Source organism: Podarcis tiliguerta, assembly GCF_965153285.1.
Source record: "Podarcis tiliguerta genome assembly, chromosome: Z".
Classification (NCBI taxonomy): domain Eukaryota; kingdom Metazoa; phylum Chordata; class Lepidosauria; order Squamata; family Lacertidae; genus Podarcis; species Podarcis tiliguerta.
The window spans coordinates 40,034,482-40,060,611 of NC_139553.1; the positions used below are offsets into that span (position 1 = coordinate 40,034,482).

Genomic DNA, 26,130 nt, shown 5'->3' on the forward strand with positions numbered 1-26,130 from the left:
TATTATTACTATTACTACCAGCCCCTCTTTCTGGGTTTCCCCTACCATTCTGGGCAGCTCACAGCCCATATCAGAACATACTAAAACATCAAACATTGAAAACTTCCCTAAACAGAGCTGCTTTCAGATGTCTTCTAAAAGTCAGGTAGTTGTTTATTTCCTTGACATCTGAAGGGAGGGTGTTCCACAGGGAGGGTGCCACTACCGAGAAGTGCCAATTTTGCCTTGGTTCTGCTGCCACCATCTACCTGCTCCTGTCACTTCCTGCTCTGCCCCATCCAGCATGGCAGAGACTAGGCACTGCCACCAGCGCCACAAGGTCTCATGCGATTTTGGGAGAAATCCTGCCCCAAATGGATGCAATCTTGCCCAAAATCAGCACAGATAGAGTTGGCACTTTGCCTGTGGGTGTGCTTCCCCAGGGGCTCCTGCCGCCTGAAGTAGCAGGCTCAAGTTGCCTAATGGGTGAGCTGGTTCTGAAGGAAGCAACAGTCGGAAAATTCTCCTAAGCCTTTGCCTCCAGGTGAAAAAGTTTCATTGCTTTGCTGGACTTTGCTCGCATAAACCCCAGCAACACCTTGGGCACAAAGGAATTCTACCCCAGCTGACAGGATAATTAAGAAACAAAACTTTCAGGTCAAACCTTAAGTCATAAACACTTACGGTTGTAGCCACTCAAGAGCAGACCTATTGAAATTAACGGACATGGGTCTATTAATTTCAGTGGGTTTACTGTAAGCAAGAATTAGCTAGCTATAACCCTTATCCATGAATCTACAGTGGTACCTCAGGTTAAATACTTAATTCGTTCTGGAGGTCCGTACTTAACCTGAAACCGTTCTTAACCTGAAGCACCACTTTAGCTAATGGGGCCTCCTGCTGCTGCCGCGCCGCCGGGGCCTGATTTCTGATCTTATCCTGAAGCAAAGTTCTTAACCTGAAGCACTATTTCTGGGTTAGTGGAGTCTGTAACCTGAAGCGTATGTAACCTGTGGTACCACTGTATTTAAAAATGATTATACAGAACCATTACAAACATTTGTTACATGAAACCATTTTTTGGTAGGTTGATAGCTGAGTGTATTTGAGGTAAGGTTCTGATTCCCTCCCCCAATGCACTAGGTCAGTTCTGCATCAACAGAATAACTTTCTGACACCTTTCATAACTCTTCACTCCTGGAGGGTTAAATATTGGGAAGGGAGATGGAAGAGGGGAAACCCACTTGGAGGGGACTGGAGAAAAGACATATGACATACTTGGAAAGTTCAGCAATTTCCTCTTCATGAAGCCTCCTTCTTTCTGTGAGTTGCTCAGGAAGGTACTTGGCTATTAAGTCTTCCACCAGCACTGTCTTATAGTGTTTCCTCATTGCCAAACACTGGAACAGAAAACAGGGATTCCTCTCAGGCTTGGTTTAGAAATGTTCAGGATTCCGTTAGAGCAGCTCCCCCTGTTAAAATCTTCAGCTTCATCTGATTTTTTTTGATTATTTTTTTTTGTCCTCTAGCTAACAGACTGCTGACAAGCCTTTAGTGGGGGCACCCTGAGTGCCTCTGAAACTGCCCTGCCTTGTATGGAGCCCTTTCAAGGGTGTATGGAATAAAATGTGACAAGCAAATAATAGTGCCATTAACATGTCTGAATCAATAGGTTCTGGGGCAGAAGCCCAATATGCTAAATTCTACTAGTGGGTGGGGAGTTGCGTGATTTCCAGGTGGGCGGAGTTATGAATACGAAAGTTTGCAAAGAAACCATGCTTACCGACCAAGCACTGCTACCTGCTCTACACCTGACATCAAGTGTGGGGCAGGCAAAGATGGGGTTGGGCCTAAGGCAGGTGGGGGGGTGATGTTCCACACAGTGCTTTGCATGCCCTGAACATGGTAAGGGTTTTTATACCTAGCAGGGAACCTAAAACATACAAAACGTTAAATGCTAAATGGACTGAAATGTTAAAATGGATTAAAATTCACGCCAGTATTTGTAAGCATCGGGGAAAGGTAAAGGGACCCCTGACCATTAGGTCCAGTCGTGAATGGCTCTGGGGTTGCGGCGCTCATCTCGCTTTATTGGCCAAGGGAGCCGGCGTACAGCTTCCAGGTCATGTGGCCAGCATGACAAAGCCGCTTCTGGCGAACCAGAGCAGTGTACGGAAATGCCGTTTACCTTCCTGCCAGAGCGGTACCTATTCATCTACTTGCACTTTGAAGTGCTTTTGAACTGCTAGGTGGGCAGGAGCAGGGACCAAGCAACAGAATGGGCATTCACCCCGTTGCAGGGATTCGAACCGCCAATCTTCTGATCGGCAAGCCCTAGGCTTTGTGGTTTAGACCACAGCACCAGCTGCATCCCATTAAGCACTGGGGTAGACTTGTATAAGCATGAATGTCCAGGAGGATACCATGGTCAATGGTATCAAATGCCTACAAAGGATCAAGTGGCAGGAGCAAAGTCACACTCCCTCTCTGTCCTGCTCTCTGCAAAGGTCATCCATCAGGGCAACCAAGTGCGACTCAATTCTGTGGCCAGGCCTGAACCCAGATTGGAATGGATCCAAATAATCCATGTCCTCAAATAATGCCTGCAGCTGCCTCACTACAGACTTCTCCACCACCTTCCCCCAAAACGGGGTATTGGCAACTGGTCAATAGCTGTTTCAATCCCTAGGGTCCAGAGCCAGTTTCTTTAGAAGCAGCAGGGACCACCCTCTCATGCAGTGAAGCATTAACCACTGGACCCAACCAGTTACCCTCCCTCTGCTGTATTTCATAAGCCAAGGGGGGCAGGGGTTGAGGGGGCATGAGCAGAATGCCTAACATGGGCTATGGCAAAAGGAGCATTTCAATACAGGAACTCAGGAAGCTGCCTATTCCGGAGGGAAATTCCTAGCCCTACATGGAGATGGAGGGATTTGAACCTGGGATCTCCTGCATGGAAACCAGTTGTTCTGCCCATTGTGATAGAGTCCTTCCAGTTTCATGACTCATTTCAGTCCCTAACCCAACCCAGGCGCATGCCAATATTTAGAGAAACATCAGTGACTAGACACAAGCAACACAGGCTCACCTCTGAGAGACCCTCTTTGCACAGGGGGCAATTTGGTTTGTGATCCAAACATCTTTCAAGGCATTTCATGCAGAAGGTATGTCCACAAGGGGTGGTGACAGGTTCAAAGAAGACCCTGGTACGGAAAAATCAGGAGAGGAAAGAAAAGCAATACAATCTTTTAGTAGGAATAATGGAAGGCATGGGAATTCACAGCAGTTGACACCCATGAACAATCAACGTTGCAAGGGTGAATTTCCAAACATCCCAAGGACCAAAAACATCAGGAGTGTTACAAGTAGAACAGCAACAGAATGTTGCTATGTGAGGTCTTCCTATCCAGAGTTTCAGCCAGCCAGCCTTACCCTTTTGGAGGATACTCCACTCAGTTTCCTCATTTTTCTTGTCTAAATCAGTCAGAATGCCTTGATCATTGAGCATACTCAGTCCTCATTGGGCTGATTGAGGTGTCCCTTCCTTAATTTTTTATTTCTTTCCAAATCCTGGGATTTCCCTGAACCTACTGATGTCCCTTTGTTTGTGTTATATATATAATATTTTTATTAAGATTTTCACATAAGAGGGGGGGGAAAGAAAAATACAAAAATAAAAACAGATAAAAACAATTCAATTTTCATAATATTTCTTGCGTTTGCTTATTTCCTGGACCTCCCCACGCCTCCCCTCTCTGTTTTCCAGTTCAATTATTTGATCAGCAAATCCCTTCCCTCTACCTTATCTTAATCTTAGTATATTATACCTTTAGTTTTTTGTCTATTAACATTCCATTTTTCCATGTTCCTTCACCACAGTTTTACTAATAACCCTTTAACCTCAATCCAACATCATTCTAACATTCATTAATTTTATAGTATTTCTGTAAATAGTCTTTAAATTTCTTCCAATCTTCCTCCACCAACTCTTCTCCCTGGATTCGGATTCTGCCGGTCATTTCCGCCAATTCCATGTAGTCCATCACCTTCATCTGCCATTCTTCCAAAGTGGGTAGTTCTTGTGTCTTCCAATACTTTGCAATGTGTATTATTGCTGCTGTTGTAGCGTACATAAAGAAAATTCTGTCCTTCTTTAACACCAAATGGCCGACCATGCCCAGGAGAAAGGCCTCTGGTTTCTTCGGGAAGGTATATTTAAATACCTTTTTCATTTCATTATAGATCATCTCCCAGAACGCCTTAATCTTTGGGCACGTCCACCAAAGGTGAAAGAATGTACCTTCAGTTTCTTTACATTTCCAACATTTGTTATCGGGCAAATGATAGGTTTTTGCAAGCTTGACTGGTGTCATGTACCACCTGTATATCATTTTCATAATATTCTCTCTTAAGGCATTACATGCCGTAAACCTCATACCTGTGGTCCATAACTGCTCCCAGTCAGCCATCATAATGTTATGTCCAATATCTTGTGCCCATTTAATCATAGCAGATTTTACCATTTCATCCTGAGTATTCCATTTCAACAGCAAGTTATACATTTTTGACAAGATCTTAGTTTGGGGTCCTAACAATTCCGTTTCCAATTTTGATTTTTCCACCTGGAAGCCGATTTTCTTATCCAATTTATATGCCTCCATTATCTGATAATAATGAAGCCAGTCTCGCATTTTGTTTTTTAATTTTTCAAAACTGCAATTTCAATTTATCTCCTTCTTGTTCCAAAATTTCCCAATATTTCGGCCATTTGGCCTCCATATTGAGCTTTTTCACAGCCTTCGCTTCCATCAGTGACAACCACCTTGGGGTTTTATTTTCAAGTAGGTCTTTATATCTTATCCAGACATTAAACAATGCTTTCCTGACAATATGGTTTTTAAATGCTTTGTGCACTTTGACCTTTTCATACCACAAATATGCATGCCATCCGAATGGTTTGTTAAAACCTTCTAAATCCAAAATGTCTGTGTTTTCAAGAAGCAGCCATTCTTTCAACCAGCAGAAAGCTGCTGATTCATAGTTTAAGGTCTGGCAGGGCAAATCCACCTCTTTCCTTTGCATCTGTTAGTATTTTAAATTTTATTCTTCGTTTCTTGCCCTGCCAGACAAATCTAGATATGTCTCTTTGCAACTTCTTGAAACAATCCATTTTGTCAATAACTTGCAATGTTTGAAACAAAAACAACATTATAGACAATACATTCATTTTTATCACAGCAACACGGCCTAGCAGTGAAAGCTTCAAATTTGACCAGATTTCTAAATCTTTCTTCACCTCCGTCCAACATTTTTCATAATTGTCTTTAAATAGATTCCCATTCTTAGCTGTCATATTGATCCCCAGGTATTTCACTTTCTTAACCACTGTCAAACCTGTCTCATTCTGAAACCTCTCTCTCTCATTTTCTGTTAAATTTTTCTCCAAGACCTTTGTTTTTAATTTATTCAATTTAAATCCTGCTACTTGACCAAATTGCTGAATCAGTTCTAAAACTCTTTTTGTACTAGATTCTGGCTCCTGTAAAGTCAAAACTAGGTCACCTGCAAATGCTCTTAATTTGTATTGTTTGGCTCTGACCTGTATCCCTTTGACCAAATGGTCCCTTCTAATCATATTCAAAAGGACCTCCAGGACCGATATAAAGAGCAGTGGGGAGATTGGGCAACCTTGTCGTGTTCCTTTTTCTATCCTGAACTCCTCCGTCACAACATTATTAACAATTAATTTGGCCTTTTGTTCAGAATAAATTGCACCTATACCATTTTCTAATTCTTGTCCTACCCCCATCCCCTGGAGATTCTTCTTCATAAAACTCCAAGAAATGTTGTCAAAGGCTTTCTCAGCATCCACAAAAATCAGAACTGCCTTAGTATTAATTTTTTCTTGTAATAATTCCAAAATATCAATTACATTTCTCACATTGTCAGATAGATGTCTGCCCAGGAGAAAGCCTGTTTGGTCTTTATGAATCTCCTCTACTAGAACTTTATTTAATCTTCTAGCCAAAATATCTGCAAAGATTTTATAATCCACATTTAGCAATGATATAGGGCGGTAGTTCTTAAGTTGTGTCTTTTCAGTCTCTGTTTTTGGTATAAGTGTGATATACGCTTCCTTCCACGACTCTGGTGCCCTTCTCCCTTCCAGTATTTCATTACAGACTTCCTTCAAAGGTTGTATCAACCATTCTTTCAGCAATTTGTAATATCTAGAAGTCAGTCCACCCGGCCCTGGAGATTTACCCAATTGCATATTCTGAATGGCACTTTCTACCTCTTGTTCAGTTATTTTGTAGTTCAGCCTTAGTTTATTTTCTTGAGAGATTTTTTGTAATCCATTTATTTTCAAAAATTGATCTATGCCCGCCTCTTTCTGTGGCCGTTGTGTATATAGCTGTTTAAAATACCTCTGGAAACACTTTCTAATCTCGGCTGGGTTCTGTATAGTCCTTCCTTCAACCTCCAAATTAGTAATGGTATTTAGTTTTTGTCTTTTTCTCATTTGCCAAGCTAACAATTTCCCACACTTGTTTGCCAATTCAAAAGTCTTTTGTATCATTTGTCTAATTTTCCACTCTATCTCTTGATTTATCATTTGCATATATTGTACTTGGTATAACTTTATTTCTCTCAGAATTTCCTGTGACTTTGGTTTTGCTCTCAGTCTCTTCTCGCTTTCCTTTATCTTCTCCAAAATTTTGTCTCTCTTTTCCTGTTGGGCTCTCTTCTTTAACGTATTTTGTTGTATCAAGAACCCTCTCATAACGGCTTTGCTTGCGTCCCAGATTATTCTTTTTTCAACTGTGGTATTCATATTTATCTCAAAATAATCTCTCAAGGTTTTTTGTGCCTTCTTAGTTACTTCTTCATTTCTAAATAAGGTGTCATTCATCCTCCATCTGAAGGAGCCAATTGGTATTAAGTTCATTTCCATCTTCACAGCATTATGGTCGGAGCAAGTCTTTGGGCAGATTTCCACTTTTTTTGTCTTTGGTGCCATACCTCTAGTTACCCAAATCTGGTCGATTCTTGTCCATGTCATTTTGGCTTCAGAAAAGAAGGTTCCCTCTCTCCCCAGGGGGTTCTTTGTTCTCCAGATGTCCACTAAGTCCAAATTATCTGTCATCTCAAAAAAGGTTTTTGGTAGTCTGCCATCTTTAGTAACTACCTGTCGTTGGGCCTTGTCCATATTTGTAGATACTACTCCGTTCATATCCCCCATCAGAATCACATTGTAATCCAAATAGTCTATCAATGTCTCATGCAACTTTTTAAAGAATTCAGATTTCCCTTCTCAGAGCTACAATTCCCAGAGTGGTTTAACAACCAACCCTTCTTCCCAGGGCACTGTGAAAACTGTAGCTCTGAAAGGGAAATAGGGGTTTCCCAACAATTCTCAGCACCTTTTACAAACTACAGTCTCAGGCTGCTTTGGGGAAAGCCATGACTCAGCTGAAAGTTGTTATAGATTGGGGGCCTGAAATGTTAATACAGTGGCGGTGGCTGAAAGTGTTAATATTTGGGGTGGGCCTGAAAGTTCTCTCCTCCAGCAACTTGTCACTTCTGGCAGAGCAGCCAAAATTACAGTGGACGCTCAGATTGCGAACGTGATCCGTGCGGGATGCAAGTTTGCAACCCGTCTGCGCACGCACGGGTTGCGATTCGGCGCTTCTACGCATGAGCAAAAGCGATTTAGCGCTTCTGTGCATGTGCGACCACCAAAACCCGGAAGTAACCTGTTCTGGTACTTCCGGGTTTCGGAGATCCGCAACCCGAAAAAACGCAACCTGAAGTGTCTGTAACCCGAGGTATCACTGTATTCTATTAGCTCACCTGGAACAAGGCTGAGGATTCAAGCACCTGAGTTCAAAGCAGTTCAGGGTACGAGTCTGAATGTGTTTTATGGAGAAGGATCAGGGGAGAGGATTAAAAAGCAGCCTCGGAGAAATTCTGTCCAATTACCTAGGTGTGCTGCAGGTGTTTATGCAGGTTTCCTGGTCTGTCCCTGACTCACTCCCTGGATGTAGGTCAACTACATTACTTAGTTGGGCGGGCAAACTGGGTTAATAACAGCTTGGGCCGGTTGGAGATGAGATCACTGGGTTACTGGTTCATGGAAATACAGTATGCAGATTTCGTTGAATTTCCTTATGGGCAATTATGACAAGCTCTACAAGTTAAAGTAAAGAGACTCAGACCCATGCCAAATCAGTTGCATGGATTTCCAGCAATTCACGCAACCTATCACCTGCCTAGCAACCTGAACAATTGCTTCTAGGTGTTCATGCTTACATTCCTTTTCATTCCCTCTCCTGAAGAATTTGAATGCCACCCTCCAGCTTTCAGGGTTATGTTGGCACCACCATCAACCATGGTTAGCACTAAGCAGGTTCCGGAATTGGTTTCAAGTGGGTTTCTATTCCTGAGTTAACACTGCACCTTGGTTTGCATCTGTCACAAAGGATAGATCTCCTGCTTCCACCATTTCTCTAAGCCGGTCTGTCACCTATTTCCTGCCAATGCAAAAGGGGACTTGGGTTTCCCATATGGGAGGTGTGACATATCTGACAAACTGACTGTGGCTGTCACTAGTCAGAAAGAGCCAGGGGTTGCTCCCTCCAAGGAGAGGAGAGAAAGCCTTTAAAAGCTGAGCTGCAGCTATGGTCCCTCTTACCATTAGGGATCTGACCATCCTTGCTGCCTACTTGTAAGTAGACCAAAAATACTCTCCTGTGGCGAATAGGCTAGGATTAGTCCAGCTATACAGCCAAAGCACTTTGATTTATTTTGCATTCTGTTTGACCTGTTGCCTGCTTTCCCCCACCATTTATTTCTTTTATAAAAAATAATTTTTATTAAAGATTTTCTTGGTTTAAAAAATTATGTACATTGTCTCTTTTTTCAAGACTTCTTTATTTCTGATAAATTTTCATAATCCGACTGTTGATACGTATGTGGTTGCCAGTCCCAGCACTCTAGAATCCCTAGAAACTTGGAATCCAGTTGCTGAAAGTTTAGGCTCAGAGTCATAGGAGATCAGCATATTCTTCCACCCCTGGAAGAGACTTGTGGGAGCATGGTCTACCTTTATGCTCTGAATAAACTATCATGGAGCTGCCTGGGAAATGCAAGGTGAGTTTGTCTTGGAGTTCCTGGGCTTTGGGAAATTGAGGGGGTCTACCAGGGAAATGAGCAAGTTGCTTTGATCTCAGGGGTGGGATAAGGTTGGAAACCAGCCCTGTTTTCCCCAAGCAAGTTGTGAGTCAGTTAGGCTGATAAGTGGAAGGTCCACTGGTTTGGACCCTATTTAAGAAGTACAGGCATCCCCCCACTTACATGGGGGTTAAGTTCTGGGCCCCTGCGTGCCTAAGTGGAATTGTGTAAAGTAGGGAACACCCTCTAAAAAGCCTCTAAAAGCCTATTTTCCCCTGCTCTCCAGCTCTCTCTCCCCCAGTCTCTTTCCAACCCACACCAAAATATCTGGAGGACACGAGGGAAAGCGGCAGCTGCTGCTGTGCGACCGTGCACATCAGCTGTTAGGCAGGGAGGCTGGGAAGCCTAAACAGAGCCCTGCTGTGCCTCTGGTCTTTTGGGGTTTCCTCCACCCTCCTCTGCAGACTCTGGGGAGAGTCTCCTCATGAGCCACAAGGAACCTCTGGTCCTCCATAAGTTGCTGAATGCCAGCTCCCATCAGCCCCAGCAAGCACGGAGAAGGACTAGGGATGATGGGAGTTGTAGTCAATCAACGCCTGCATACTGAAAAGTTCCCTGTACCTATTTTAGACAAGAAGATAGAAATGGTTACCTCATGCACAACGAACACTCCATATCTGACGGTTCCACAAATCCAAACAGAGAACTCTTCACAGCACCGGATTCTTTCCCCTTACTTGCATCTGTTAAAAGTGGGAGTGGGGGGGGGAGGCGGGACAAAGAAGGGGGAAACCAAACACACACATTACAGACCTGGAAGGAGCATATATTGGAGTTAAAAGTGTGCACTTGGCCACAGATGTGTAAACGCCAAACAATCGAAATTGTTGACTTAACAATCGTCTCTCCCACAAGAACCCACCATTTGCACCTCACATTTTTGGGCATCACAATTGTGTCTGCAGGTTCAAAGGTCTAACATTCGTAAGTGCTTAATAATAAAGTTTTATAGTTTAGAGAAAAGTGTTGTCACTCACCCCACACCATTGTGTTTAGGGGGGTATTTAATCCACACGTACTTTATGCAGAATGTAAAGGGACCCCTGACCATTAGGTCCAGTCGTGGCCGACTCTGGGGTTGCAGCGCTCATCTCGCTTTATTGGCCGAGGGAGCCGGCGTACAGCTTCCGGGTCATGTGGCCAGCATGACTAAGCTGCTTCTGGCGAACCAGAACAGCGCCCGGAAACACCGTTTACCTTCCCACCAGAGCGGTACCTATTTATCTACTTGCACTTTGAAGTGCTTTTGAACTGCTAGGTTGGCAGGAGCAGGGACCGAGCAACGGGAGCTCACCCCATTGCAGGGATTCAAACCACTGACCTTCTGATCAGCAAGTCCTAGGCTCTGTGGTTTAACCCACAGTGCCACCCGCGTCCCTATGCAGAACATACAGTGGTAAAATTCTGGATGGAGCAGGGATTTGTTGTATTTTAGAATCCTCCAGCCCCATGGCAATTTTTTTTTTAAATAATGAACAAGACTTTCCTACATGTAGTTTCTCTCGCTTTCTGATGGGCTAATTTTTTACACATAGAGGGTGGTGGTTTTTTTCATGCGAAGATGTAGTGAACCCTGGCATATGCAATGTGAAGTGGTACAATCCACCACCTCTTTCTGCACATCATGTAGCCTGGCTACAAGTAACATTTCCAAAAAGGTACATATTCAGATTTTACAACTGAATTTAAATTTAGGCTCTTCCCTCTATTTGAAGACATCCTGATTTGTATCAAATGCTAGTCCTACTTAGAGTAGACCTACTGAAAGTACTGAACATCCATAATGCAGGTCCATTAATTTCCTTTTTAAAAATAGATTTTATTGATACATCAGAACAACAACAACAAAACAGAAAAAAACAAATGTTTTGTTTTATACATTCTAGCTATTTTTGAAGGTGTTAGATACCACCTATAGAACATATTATCAGGGACGCGGTTGGTGCTGTGGGTTAAGCCACAGAGCCTAGGACTTGCCGATTAGAAGGTCGGCAGTTCGAATCCCTGCAACGGGGTGAGCTCCCGTTCTTCGGTCCCGGCTCCTGCCAACCTAGCAGTTCAAAAGCACGTCAAACTGCAAGTAGATAAATAAGTACCACTCCGGCAGGAAGGTAAACGGTATTTCCGTGCGCTGCTCTGGTTCGCCAGAAGTGGCTTAGTCATGCTGGCCACATGACCCGGAAGCTGTACGCCGGCTCCCTCGGCCAATAAAGCGAGATGAGTGCTGCAACCCCAGAGTTAGCCACGACTGGACCTAATGGTCAGGGGTCCCTTTACCTTTACTTTATAGAACATATTGATTTGATTTTCCCTTAATGCCTTGCAAGTAAAACTTTCTTGGATACAACCACCCTCTGTTTGAAAGGTTCTCAGGTCCAAGCCCAATTTAAATAAAGAAACTTCAGAAGGGATGAGGGTCCGGAAATGGCCTATCAGAAGTCAGCATCTGAATGGAAGACTAAGCAGGTACTCAGGTGACCTCCTCAGTCTTCCCACACTATGGTGAGCTGTACTGTGTTGCTATTTAAATTAAAGTAACATTTTAAAAATGCATCTAAATTAGAAAGTGCAAACTTCTCAAAAATTATAAGCCATCCTTTTTTTTTTGGCATTGCCACTTTAAAGGTAAAGGTACCCCTGCCCATCAGGGCCAGTCGTGACCGACTCTAGGGTTGCACGCTCATCTAGCTCAAGAGGCCGGGAGCCGGCGCTGTCCGAAGACACTTCCGGGTCACGTGGCCAGCGTGACTAAGCTGCATCTGGTGAGTCAGCACCAGCGCAGCACACGGAAACGCCGCTTACCTTCCCGCTAGAAAGCGGTCCCTATTTATCTACTTTTGCACTTAGGGGTGCTTTCAAACTGCTAGGTAGGCAGGAGCTGGGACCGAACGACGGGAGCTCACCCCGCCGCGGGGATTCGAACCGCCGATCTTTCGATCGGCAGGTCCTAGGCTCTGTGGTTTAACCCACAGCGCCACCCGCGTCCCCGACTTTACTTCAGTGCTAAAATAGATTCTTCTTTTTTTTTTTTAAGAAAGCTTACCCCTTTTCATAATTTTGCTAGGTGGGTCAGTGTTTGGGGCCTCATCAGAGCAGTATTTTCTCTTTAGAAGACTGCACTGATCAGATATAGGGGTGGCTGATTCAGTCGCTGAAGAGGCATGACTACCTGTCTTGCTCTCTGCCACTGGGGTGGACTTTTGTAATCCACTGCGGTCAGCTGCTTTCTGATCTTCACGGCGAGCAGCACGCATTATCAATTTTTTCTGTGCAAAGAAAAAGGTTATTCTTTAGAACTATTGATCCCCAGCAACGATGTTCTTCACAAGACCTTCACAGATATCCTCAAAGCGCACCTGCACAGAGCATGGAACACCTCTGTTAACAACCTTTTTATCTTGCATTCCTGACTAACTACAGTTCCCAGGATTCTTTGGGATAAGCTGTGATTGGTTAAAGCAGTATGATACTGATTTAAATGTAGAATGCAGATGAGGCCCAAGAAATAACAAAGAACAGGGTTCTATCAGAGAAGAGAGCTTCATTTGACTCCCTGCTCACCACGGGCAGCAGGGAGATATTTTAACTCCCATTCTCATGGTGTTTCTCCCATATAGTGGCTTTTAAATTTTTCTTCCTGTTTGTATGTTTCCCAGGGAAATTATCACTATGTGTTGCTTAGCTGATAAACAAATACAGAGGTAGTTTGGAAATATTGAAAGGAAAATGAAAAGGTCAGTAAATAAAATAAATCTGCTTCAGGGTGGTATCATTTCAGCCTACAAGTGAAGGCTCACATGATTCCCCCCTCCCCCTCCCAAACATACCCTGCATGTAGGAAAGTACGATGTCAGGGAGAAGGTTTCAAACTTTGCTTTCTGCCCAACAAGCTGGTTCGCAACATGCAGGTATATTATTAGCAGTATTATGTTAATAAAATAAATAAATAAAATGTCAGTAGTTGTAGTAGTATGGAGTGGTATGGCTTTGAAAAAGATTGACTACTTCATTCAATTGATTTGTGAAAATTGAGGCTATTTCTTATGGGAGTTAATAACACTCAAAATAGAAAATAAGCTATTGTTGAGGTTAAGCTTTAAAAGGCCTGGTTACCAGAGCCAGTCAAGATTTAACCTTAGCAGTCATAAGCCAAGGTTTGCCATTGGGGCAAACTATTATCTGAGTTTTTTCAAGGGGCCTTCCAGGCAGGGTACATCTCATGCTTCTACATAAAATCTGGAGTTTGTATGTGACTAAGTTATAGTAGACCTTTAGCTAGTCCTGTCTATTAATGGTCCCTATGTTAGTCAGTCCTATTCACTTTAATGCGTCTGCTGGGAGTAGGACTAGCATTGGTGGGATAGCTCAGTTGGCAGAGCATGAGACTCTTAATCTAAGGGCTGTGGATTCAAGCCCCACGTTGAGTGAAAGATCATTGCATTGCACAGGGTTGGACAAGACTACCCTCATGGTCCCTTCCAACTCTACGATTCTGTGATTCTAGATGGGACTCACAACAAAATGGTGCCGTGCAGAATGTTCCTGCTCAGGGTTCCTGCCAGCCAGTCACACCTTTTCCCAAGACAATCCGTTCCAATCTATTCCCCTCTCTGCAGTTTTCCATCTAACCCACCCACCTGAACACTTTCCCGGGTCCATTTAGCATGCTCAGCCTTCACTAAGATGCTTTTTGGGAGTTTCTTCTCCACCTTTGGTTTTTTTTGTACTTCCCACAAGCTTGTCCACACTGCCCTCTTTGGCATGGATACTAGACGCAGCCATTTGGACTGTGCAAGGATCCTCATTTGGAGAATGAGTTTGCTATGTAGGATGCTTTGGCAATGATTCTGTGTTTTAGGAACCTCTTCCCTGCCCCATGACGAAAGAGCAACTCTTCCCCAAAGCTACCTTGACCCGTTTCAGAGATAGCCACCAGAGACAAAACTGGTCCAATACATTTTGGCAGCTGAGGCAGACCCCAAAATGGCAGCCCCTGCCCTCCAGGGAAGAAGGCGTCAGCAAAGACCTACATCAGGAACAAGGTGGGGGAGAAAGATTGACATTGGGATCTGCTGCCTGAGGCAGTCACCTTACCTTGCCTCATGAGTGGACCAGCCCTGATCAGAGGTGACTACCAGAGAATGGGGAAGAGGTAGGGGTCCTTTTGTTTCCAAGGAACAATAAATACTTAATGCTGGAAGGGAGAGTCCATAAATTAAACTGCCTCTCAACTCAAGCCCTAAAATGCAATTTGGTGCTTTAAAGCTATCAAATCACCCTGCAGAAAAAGCTACACATCCCCCAAAATCAGGCTTAAGGTTGCAGAATCATCCCTAATTCTAAATAGAACTTCTGCAACATCTTGCCTGTACAGCATCTTGCTCACAATTTGTCGTGAGACAACTGAAGCAGGATGAGCAGCAAATGACTTCAATAGAAAAACAATCCTTCTGCAAAAGTAACAGGGGCAGACTTGAATAATCTTTTGTAATATGACGCCCTGTGCGTGGCCAAAATTTTGCATCCCCAAATGGATCTTCTCAATTATGGATCTTCTTAAATTTGCACCCCCTTGGTGCACTTTTTTTGTGTGGGGGACGGGGACTGACTGCACAACACTAAACCCGGTGCTGAAAGTACAGATAATACACTGGGTGCAACACTAAGCAGTAAAACAGTTTAAGGGTTGCATTCCCTGCCAGGGCCACAGCCAGAAGTGGGTGGAGCAATGAATGTAAAGTTTACCTTTATGCAATAGGCTAGGTTCTATACCCACCCACCCACTCACCCCTCTCTCAGTCCTATATCCAGACAAGCAAGAAGCATGATCAGAGTTCAACAACATGTTCCAGCCAGGCAAAAACACTCAAGGAAGGTTTGAAGCAGGGCTGGATGAGCGGTGTGGCCTGGGCAGAGTACCAAGGGCCAGACAGAGAAGGCAAATACAATGGCTGATCTATCTCACCAGCCCAAAAACACAAGATCAGTTCTTTGCAGCCCCGTAAATCCATACAAAGCCTATTCTGAACTCATAGATAACACTTTCTGGTCAAGGTCTTGAAAGGAGAACTGATAAAAAAAATAAAAAACATTGCCCACATGTCCAGCTTTGACATTTCCCAGAAGCACCTGGCTGTGGGGGGACTTGGGTACTATGACACCCCTCATTCATCTTACTGCCTTCCCAAAGGCAGATAATGAGCCCCCCCCCCCTTAGGAAGGAGGCACAAGGATTTTGACAGGGTCCTAGAGCCCTCCCCCTCCTTACAAAGCTGGGAAAGCACAAACCAGGCTTTGGGAAGGAGGCGGGAGGCCTAGGACCATTTGGGTCTGATCTATCAGCCAGACTCTTCTTAAGTTGTAAGAAATGAGACCCAGTTTAATGAGTCTTCAACCCCAACCTTTCTGCCAAGGCTTTCCCTAATGACTGGCTGCAATTCTCAGAGAACCCCATGAGCGTCTTGTTAATAAAACTAGAACCCCCATGTGCCTTGCTAATAAAATATCAGGGTGGTCAGCAGCGTCCACTCATGCACCAGGCCAATGACCCTACACACTCACCCAGCAGCAAACTGCGCAACCACCTCCCCTCCACAACCAAATATTAACATACAAGGACAGTATCACAGACAAGTGTTACCTGGATCAAACTTTGTAGGCTATGGATGGTGCCTTCAGATGGTGATGAACTTAAAAGGTTCCCTTTTAATTTAGGGTGACGGGATACCAGCTGCAGGATATCAGGCATGCGTTCCTGAGCATCCCTCGGGACACGCGAAATTAAATTAAGTAGAAGCTATGATATAAAACAAACACACACACACACCTCATTACTTAATTTGAACACATAAAGTCTTGCGTTCAATTCCTGGCATTTCCACTTCTGAGGACTAGGCCACATCCACACTATAAATTTAATGCACATTTGATTTAACACACATTTAAAGCACATGGCTTGCCCTTAGGAATCCAGGGAACTGTAGTTTCCCCCTCACAGAGCTACGATCCCAGCACCCTTAACAAACTGCAGTTCCTATGATTCTTGACCATGAAATATGCTTTAAATGTATGAAGCGGATGTGGCAGCAGGTGATGGGAAAGCTCTACAGGGGCTCCAGAGAGCCATTGTCAGCCATGGCCGTCAATACAAGGCTATCTGGGACAAGGATCTTATTTAGTGTAAGCTAGCAACAGATGTTGAGGCTTGGGGTATTCAGGAGAGAAGTGCTCTTTAAGCTTCCCTGAGGAACAGTTAAGCTATGAAAAGCACACACACAAAAGGCTGCTGCAATGCAAACTCATCTCGTCAATGCCAACAGGTTGATAGTCATACACTTCCTGTTTAATAGACAGACTCCTAACAAAACAAAACAAAACAATTTTCAGTCATCTGGGTTTGACCACAGGGCAGGGCAGATTTGACTTGCGTTCTACCCACACCATTAAAAATTTAAACACCTGCATCCTACCTGTCTTTTAAAGGGAAGAGGCGAGCATACCTGGGGTTATCCTACTTTTATCTACACAACCACATTGTGGGGTGGGTTAAGCTAGAGCACATTCCCTGCCTCTTGGGATAAGCATTAGAACATAGTTCAAAGCTACATGAAGTGGGCAGGAATCTAAACCCAAGGTTCAACAGGATGGGCCAAGCCTGTGCATCCCATCTCTGAATGAAATCCAACAGAGGTAAGCATCAAGTTTAATCCTCTGCACCAAAGCAAGATTTGCTGTGTGCTTTTACATTCCAAAATGGGATCATCATACATTCAGAGAGAGAGAGAGCCAACAGATTCACAAAGATGTGAAAACCACTGGTTAAGTGCCAGCATCAAAAGAATGCTGATTCATCTGAAAACTATTAACTGCAAGCTATCTCAGCATAAAAATAAAATCAGAGGCTGGAAAATTCTGCTGCTTTATTTCCTGGGCTCCTAAAATAATCCAAGGCTTGCTTCTGTTGCCTTTTTGGCAGCTACCAGAAGCCATCCCCTCTTTCAGTAAGACTTTTAAGTAGGGAGCTTTCAAAGTCTACACCTGTAATGGAATTCTTTTAAATATATTTTATTGCATGTACATTTGCTGCCCTGGGCTCCTTTGGATAATAATCATTAGCCCCTTCCCTCTCCAGTCAAAAGGATCAGGTAGCAATAGGAAGATTCCTTTGCCCAAAGAGCAGCTGCTGGTCTGCATAGACAACGTTGGGCTAGATCAGGGTTTCCCAAACTTGGGTCTCCAGCTGTTTTTGGACTACAACCCCCATCATCCCTTGCTAACAAAGCCAGTGATCAGGGATGATGGGAATTGTAGTCCAAAAACAACAGCTGAAGACCCAAGTTTGGGAAACACTGGGCTAGACAGACAAATACGTACTCTGATCTGGTATGAGGTTGCTTCCTATGTTTTTGTTTCTTAGAGACAATCCCTTTTTTCTGCCCTCTACACCAGGGATAGGGAGCCCAGTGTCCTCCAGAGGTTGTAAGGACTACAACTCCCATCAACCTTGACCACTAGCCCAGCAACATCTGGAGGGCCATTTATCCCCTACATGCAGTTTTGCATTCTCATCTCATGAGACTAAGAAGCTAACGCTAACCATTGGCATCAATATTGCATTGCATGGGCCCAGTGCAGTTTGCTGCAACCCTCCTAGCTTGAATTGCACAGTGGAAGCCTCATGCACACTGTGTGATGTGACCAAGTCACAGGACACTACGGGTTTCTCTTGGCTGAGATGTCTCCCAACTCCTTTCCCCTATATTCCTGAACAAACAGCATTTGTGAAACCCGGAGGCAATATTCTGAATTGAGCAAGGGCTAGAGGGCCAGAAACTTATTTGCTTCCATATTACCTAAGACCCAAGCCAAAGGGCTCTTTAACCTCCTCCCCACACTTTATTTCAGGGCTGGGGAACCTGTGCCCCTCCAGATGCCTCTCCCCAGCCAGCACGGCCAATGGCCATGGTTGATGGGAGTCTGACCATATCATAGGCTCCCCACTCCTACCTGCCCACTCCTACCTCCCCTACCTGCTCAAGATTGCTCCCCTACCTCCCCTCCCCTACCTGCTCAGGATTGCTCAAGATACTCAAATCCTGCCAGAGCCTCTAGTTATTTACACTGGAGAAGGAGGTGACTTAAAGAGCCCTTGCACTGGAGAAGGAGGTGACTTAAAGAGCCCTTGCAAGCAAAGGTATATACTGTAATAAACAGGCATTGAATCTGGAACAGAGACTTTTCCCAGTCTCCACATTGGAATTCCAAGGTAGAAGGGAGGTCAGGTTGCTTCCCCGAACTTTATCATGCTCACTGAACACAACCCACTTCTTAGGATGATGGCAATTATAAACTAAGCAACCAGCTAGGATGAGCTCAGCTTCATGGGTTCAGTCTGAGCACTTCTGAAAGAAGAGTGTCACAACTGCCTGAACAGCCTTAGTGAAGAATCAGACAAGTTCACTGTGCTGTGCTCTGAGGACAGTCATCCAATTCACCCAAAGGCTACTTTTATCATTAAATGCAGCAGTGAACAGCCTCCTTCACACAATGCACTGTCACCAATGCAACTTTGGAAAATGAACGTTATCAGTTCATTGCAGCGTTGTGCTGAGGAACAGCACTGAAATGAGACACACCAGTACAAAAACAGCACATGGCACAATGACAGCACATAAGGCAATGGTTTGTCAGGGAGGCAGGGGGAAAGGGACATGCCAAGATACAAAAGTTGGCATATATTTACGGTATATATATACATACATACATACATACATACAATATAGATATATGTATGTATTTCACCTTACCAAGAAAAGGAAGTTAATTTTAAAACCAGTTGCAAAATTGCTTCAGGGGCTGCCAAGAAGAAAAGAAGAAGTGGCGGGTTGGTGACATCAGAGTCACTAGCCAACTGGCAGCCTTCCTCCCCACAGCCAGCTTTCCCCAGTTCAGCCTGAATCATGCCAAAAACCTTGTGCAACTGGTTTTTCAAAGTTCATCCCAGGGAGGAAAACTGTGTGCATTTGATGGCACCAACATCACCATAATTAAGCTATCTCTACCCCTTTTTAAATCTTACAACATGATGACATGACTTGGCTTAGAGGTTTAATATGACAGCTGACAAAAAGTGGACTAAAAATCATGATTATGGCTGTTTTTTATTTATACAATGCCATTAGGGAGATGGATGCAGAGGGCAGACACGGGAACAATATGCAATTACTTTAGAAACCCATGGGCAATAGACGTGAGGCATGAGAACTATGGGGTTATGCTAAGTGCTTCTAAGGGAAAGGTGGGTTTTGAAGAAGGAGCTGATGGGGGAAAGGTGGAGCCATGTAGGGCAACCAGGATACAGTTACAAGTAAGGGGAACTTGCAAAGGGAGAAAGTCACAAGATCCATGCCAACTTCACCACCAATCCCTGAAGCAGTTTTAAAAAAATATTATTGATGAAGTGGTGGGGATCAAAGTTGAAGTGAACACCCTACATTTTAAAAAGTGAGCATGGTGGACTTCCGGGTTGGCGCTTCTGGTAATGGCGGATTTCCTCCGATCGGGAGGAATCCGCTCCTTGGAAATTAGGGTCTGACCGCCACGGCGAGGCGGAGACCCTTTAGAAACCACGGGCGGAAGAAGCCCGTGGATTTGGGATTCGGCAGGTTCCTTTTGCGCCTCCCCTACTCGCGGGGAGACCCGGTTTCGGGGCTCCGGAGCGACGTGGGGTGAGCGGCGCGGTACATCGAATCAACCGCTTCTTTCAAGGAGTGAAGCCGCATTGCTGTTGCCAGAAAGCGCCAACTTTTCCTGTGGACATTTGGACTCTAAGTAACTATTTGTAAGTAAAACAGAAAATTGGAATTTTTAAACATCGTAATTTGGCATTTGAAACGTGAAGGTCTAAACAGGAAGTCCGCCTTCCGTTTTGTAAACAGATCAAAGCAAAGACGTTGCAAGCTAAAGCCTGGGGAAAGTATTCTGTAAAACATTAAATTCTCATCATTTAAGATATCATTTAAGAACACCCTGCTTGGAAGCAGGAGAAGAGGGGGGAATTCTTTGTGGACTGTTTAAACCTGCAGGAGAGTGAGTGAGACGAGATAATTTACCACTGTCTCGAGCCTGGGATCGGGCTGTCAAAAAGATTGACGATCTGAGAAAATCAATAACTGGGAATGGAATACATCCTGATGGACAGTTGAATAAGAGATATATATCCTTTTTATTGTTCTCTTGGCACTTAAAAAGGAGAAAAGTGGAATGGTAATTTTGTTACTGGATTTGGACTTGGAATTATAAGGATAGATACAAATAGAAATTGTTTCCTATAGAGGGAGCCTCTGAAACTGTTGCAACAGCGAAGTGGAATTTTCCACCAAGAACTAAGGACTGTGCGAAATAAGTGACCTTGGATAAGACCCTGGATAAGAATAGCAAAACAAGAAGCTCTAGTGAATGCATTTTACAAAATAAATGCTTTGTTGGAACAACTACATGAGAAGATGGACTTGGCGGTAAAGAAAGTTGATAATTTGGGACAAAATGTAACTGATTTGGAACAAAAAGTGAACACTTTTACAGGAACTACTCGGGATGTGACTCAGGAACCCATTTTGAAATGGCAAGCTCTGGAGAAGATGATGGAACAAACTGCTTCTGTATCTCAAGAAACTCAAGTGGATGGTTTGGCTCCACAGAAACAAATTGATGGACATAAGCTGAATTCAGAGGTGATGGAGCTTGAGAGTCAGATTTGGAGAGACGGTGCCCCGCTTGGACTGAAGAAGGGAAGATGTGCAGATTTCCCTATGGAGGGAGGCACTGAGGGAGAGATTGGAGATGCGCAGCCCTTTAGCCTCAAAGGGTCTTTGGAGTATGTTCTGGAACATCTTTTGGATTACAGCTTCGAATATGGAGTATGGGCTAACTTGTCGAGATGGAATCAAGGAGCTGCTAAGATGGAAACCCTTTGGGACTTAATCTGTGGCTTCAAAAGAAATCTGCAGACAGGACAGGGAGATGAGTTAAGAGCCTCGGATAGAAGAGCACCATGTTGATGGACTGTATGAAACTGATAGAAAAGACTGACAAAATCCGAGACCAGGGGGAAGAGACGGTGGGAAAAGATTGGGAATTTTTTTAAAATTTTATTTAGAGTAATATAGCATAATTAAGGAATGTTGGGAAATGGTGGAATGAAATTACATGACTTTAGTAGAAATATGATAAGGATTTAAGTACAGATAAATTTTAAGATTTCGATGGTAAGATAAGGTTAAAATAAATTAAGACAACTAAATGATAGAAAGCAGTGAAAGATGGAAAGGATTTGCTGATTTAATTATTAACTGGAATACAAAAATGGGAGGTGGGAGGAGGTCGAGGAAATAAGTCATTGAAAGATAAAGATATGGAAAATGGGTGTGTTTTTAAATGTTTTTGCTTTTTCTTGTTGTGTTGATGTATTGGTTTTTTTCCTTTTATTTTTGATGTATTGTCTCTTAATTTTCTTTTTTACCGTCTTTTTCTTTTTTTTCTTCTGTAACTATAAAACCTTTAATAAATATTATTTCAAAAAAATAAAATAAAAAGTGAGCATGGTGCAAAAGGGGCAAGACCGATGGCTGAACAAACATCTGATTTGCTATTTTGCCTGTCTGTCATGTGCACTGCGAAGGACTCAGTGTGACCTCTCCATCACAGCACCACCGATGTGCTTGGCAGCTTCATATGGCAACAAGATGGTGACAGTTCCCTGCTCCAAAATAACTTACATAACGTTCACCCAGCCAATACAATAGTGGAGAGCATAATGAAGCACAACCACATCCCATAAACTGATAAACTGGCAAGCTATAGGTTGGCTTCTTTTTTAAAGCAGGAGATGGTGCTACGGTTAGAGATGTGGACATCAGATAAAAAGATACATAGGACTCACCCTTTGAGCTTCTGATTTGGCCATTTTGTTCCCAGAATCCAAGGCAAGGCAGAATAAAAAGGCTTGAAAAGCTTCTTCTGTTTTCCCAAGTTTAACAAGGGCTTGTCCCTTCCGTAAGTGACCCTGCAAGAAGGAATTGAGTCATCACTGCCTTTTCCTAGGCTCACCTAACAACTTAAACATATGCAGTAAAAACACAGGAAATTGCCTTGTATAGAGTCAGACCATTGTTTAGTTCATCAAGTTTAGTATTGTTTACATGGACTGGCAAGGGCTCTCCAGAGTTCCAGAGAGGGAGTCTTTCTTAGTCGTACCTGGAGACTCTGGGAATTGAACTTGGAACCTTCTGCATGTGAAGCAAATTCTCTGCCACCCAGCTACAGCCCTTCCTGTGCTTCTGGGGATACAGCAGAGAAGACCTATAGTGCACCAGCATCTTGAAGGCGGCAAGTGCACCAGCCCTGTTATACCACAAAAGCCGATAAACATTTTCTTACTGAGGGCCACATTCTTTCCGAGAAGTCTTCTGGAGGCCACATAACAGTGATGGGCAAGGCCAGAGGCAAAAGCATGCATACACAAACCATTATCAGAGATCAAGGAGAAATTTCAGCCAAGCAAAACCACTCAAGGAGGGTGAGGGCTGGGAAGAGGAGGTGTAGCCTATGGAGAGTCCTGACAGACAGACAAAGATATCTAATGAGCTGCATTTGCCCATGAGCCTCAGATTCCTCACCACTGCCATACTAGGTCATCTGTAGTGAGCAAAATTACCTCCAAGTGGATAGGCAAGGAAGAATATTTTGTAAACGTAGCTGATAACTTGATTTTTTCTTTCAGGCCACCAATTTGCCAGAAACTACCAAAACGTTGGGGAACGCGGGTGGCGCTGTGGGTTAAACCACAGAGCCTAGGACTTGCCGATCAGAAGGTTGGCGGTTCAAATCCCCGTGACAGGGTGAGCTCCCGTTGCTCAGTCCCACCCAGCAGTTCGAAAGCACGTCAAGTGCAAGTAGCTAAATAGGTACCGCTCCAGCGGGAAGGTAAACAGCGTTTCCATGCGCTGCTCTGGTTCGCCAGAAGTGGCTTAGTCATGCTGGCCACATGACCCGGAAGCTGTACGCCGGCTCCCTCGGCCAATAAAGCGAGATGAGTGCCGCAACCCCAGAGTCGGCCACAACTGGAACTAATGGTCAGGGATCCGTTTACCTTTACCTTTACCAAAACGTTTGTGGACTAGTAACTTGCGTGGAGTTATTTGCAATCTCAGAAGTTACCACTGCATTTTTCCCATCACAAATTTAACTGCGCGCAATCTGCTGGCCTGTTTGAGGAATTGCCAATTGGCCATAAATCAGAGACATTTATTTCCACTGTGACACGGACAGTGACGATTTGCTCAGTTACATAAAAAAGATGTGAATCTGAAACTGGCACTCACCTTTATCCATGTTGGCTGGAGATCACAGGCCATTTCTGCATCTTTCAGAGCTTCTTCCCAACAGTTCAAAAGTGAGTTAACCTGGGACCGGTTGCTATATGACAAATGATCATTGGGCTCTGGAAGTAATGGGAACATTGACTCAGTACAACTATTAACAAGAACTATAGGCACTTCTGATGTATACAGTATCCTTCATAATCACTTCGTCTCCGGTACGTCTTGGAAACATCCATTATTTAAGTTTTAAATTAACTGGAGCTCTCAGGAACTGGTGTTATAAGAGCCATCATGTTTGTCTTACACAAGCTCTTCAGGAGTTTCATAAACACAGGTGATGACAAAGCTATAAGATCACACAGTTTCTATAAATCAGTGGGGAGGAAATGAAGGTTCTGTTATTTCTACAAAAGGGTGGATCAAAAAAGGCTACCTTAGCAGACAGTGACGTTTAAAACATGAATTTCCTGATTTTTAAAACAGTGTTTTTCATAGTGTGTTCTATGCTAAATAAACTTTACATAAGGGTGACAGGAACCAGTGCTCCCCTCCCTCTGTTTGCAATGTTCAGAGGCAGGCGCTGCTGCTAATGCAATTGAAACAGCACCATCCACATAAAATGTAGAATCATAGTTGTTTTATTAATTATTTATTATTATTATTATTATTATTATTATTATTATTATTATTATTATTAATGCTTTTCAGGTTTATACATTTCACTAATTTTACAATCATTTTAACATTTCAAAACTTGACTTCCTTCCCCCTTTCTGGGGTTCCTTAAATTTATTTTTAATATCTTCCACATATCCAAATTAACTTAATTTGCTCATTTATTCATCTACTTTAAATATGTACTCTTATGAAACTGCAGGTTATTACAAGAATCCCGCCAATGTTCTTTATCTGTTTTCAATTTATCTGTAAATATTTAATGAACCATTTGCATTCTTTTAGAAAATGTTTGTTATCTTGATTTCTTATTCTTCCGGTAAATTTCACCATTTCTGCATACTCCGTACATTTTTGTATCCATTCTTCCTTTGCTGGGATTTCTGCATCTTTCCATTTTGAGGGCGGGTAACATTATTGTCGCTGTAGTAGCATACATGAATAAGAAAACCCAGAAGCTTTTCTTTTGGAAATTATAGGGGCAGAACTACTTAAACTGCATAGAATTGTAGAGTTGGAAGGGACCCCAAGGGTCATCTAGTCCAACCCCTGCAATGAAGGCAGTTGCCTAATAGGCACATCTAGGCTACTGGTTCTTTTAACTCAACGTTGACTATGCTGATCAGGGCCAGATTTAGGTTTGATGAGGCCCTAAGTGCGGGTGGCGCTGTGGTCTAAACCACAGAGCCTAGGGCTTGCAGATCAGAAGGTCAGCGGTTCGAATCCCCGCAACGGGGTGAGCTCCCGTTGCTCGGCCCCTGCTCCTACCAACCTAGCAGTTCGAAAGCACGTCAAAGTGCAAGTAGATAAATAGGTACCGCTCTGGCGGGAAGGTAAATGGCGTTTCTGTGCGCTGCTCTGGTTTCATCAGAAGCGGCTTAGTCATGCTGGCCACATGACATGGAAGAACTGTCTGTGGACAAACATCAGCTCCCTTGTCCAATAATATTAATAATAATAATAATAATAATAATAATAATAATAATAATAATAATAATTTTTTATTTATACCCCGCCCTCCCCAGCCAAGACTGGGCTCAGGGTGGCTAACAACCAATAATAAAAACAAGTTGATTAAAATACAATTTAAAAGATTAAGATACAACATTAAAACAATTCAGGAGCAATCTCTTCATAGGAGGAGAAAGGAAAAAGAAAGAGGGGAGGGAATCAAACTGATTCTGAGCCAAAGGCCAGGTGGAACAACTCTGTCTTACAGGCCCTGCGGAAAGAGATCAGATCCCACAGGGCCCTGGTTTCAAGAGACAGAACATTCCACCAGGCTGGGGCCAGTGTTGAGAAGGCCCTGGCTCTGGTTGAGGCTAATTTAACTTCCTTAGGGCCCGGGACCTCTAGGGTGTTGCTATATGTGGAACTTAAGGTCCTCCGTGGGGCATACCAGGAGAGGCGGTTCCGTAGGTACGAGGGTCCTAGGCTGTGAAGGGCTTTAAAAGTCAAAACCAGCACCTTAAATCTGACTCCACCAGGAGCCAATGCAGCTGGAAAAGCACTGGGTGAATATGCTCCCATGGCAGAGACCCCGTGAGGAGCCTCGCTGCAGCATTCTGTACCCACTGGAGTTTCTGGGACAGCTTCAAGGGCAGCCCCGCGTAGAGCGAATTACAGTAGTCAAGTCTGGAGGTGACCATCGCATGGATCACTGTGGACAGGTCGGGGTGGGAAAGGTAAGGGACCAACTGTTTGATGTGGCGAAGGTGGAAAAATGTCGCCTTTGCTGTTGCTGTAACCTGCACCTCCATGGAAAGGGAGGCGTCAAGGATTACACCCAAACTCTTAACGGAAGGCAATGGCACTAACTGGGCCCCCGCAAGAGAAGGGAGTTGGTCCCTCATCCCCATAC

General features: G+C 43.8%; 1 protein-coding gene across 4 annotated transcripts in view; it reads right to left on the reverse strand.

The window, feature by feature from the left end:
- Positions 1–26,130, reverse strand: part of LONRF3 (LON peptidase N-terminal domain and ring finger 3) — a 56,891-nt gene that overhangs the window by 22,992 nt on the left and 7,769 nt on the right. For 2 of the 4 annotated variants that reach the window (XR_014506938.1, XM_083422306.1), the window contains exons 2-8: positions 23,595–23,713; positions 22,154–22,276; positions 15,854–16,009; positions 12,257–12,479; positions 9,806–9,896; positions 3,068–3,182; positions 1,258–1,379 (exon numbers count right to left, since the gene is read on the reverse strand). Coding sequence is in view for 3 of the 4 variants with exons in the window: in XM_083422306.1 (XP_083278432.1) it covers positions 1,258–1,379; positions 3,068–3,182; positions 9,806–9,896; positions 12,257–12,479; positions 15,854–16,009; positions 22,154–22,276; positions 23,595–23,713 (949 nt within the window). In the remaining variant the exon portion in view is untranslated. The remainder of the gene's footprint in view (positions 1–1,257; positions 1,380–3,067; positions 3,183–9,805; positions 9,897–12,256; positions 12,480–15,853; positions 16,010–22,153; positions 22,277–23,594; positions 23,714–26,130) is intronic. The other 2 variants (XM_083422307.1, XM_083422308.1) reach the window with 2 other exon arrangements.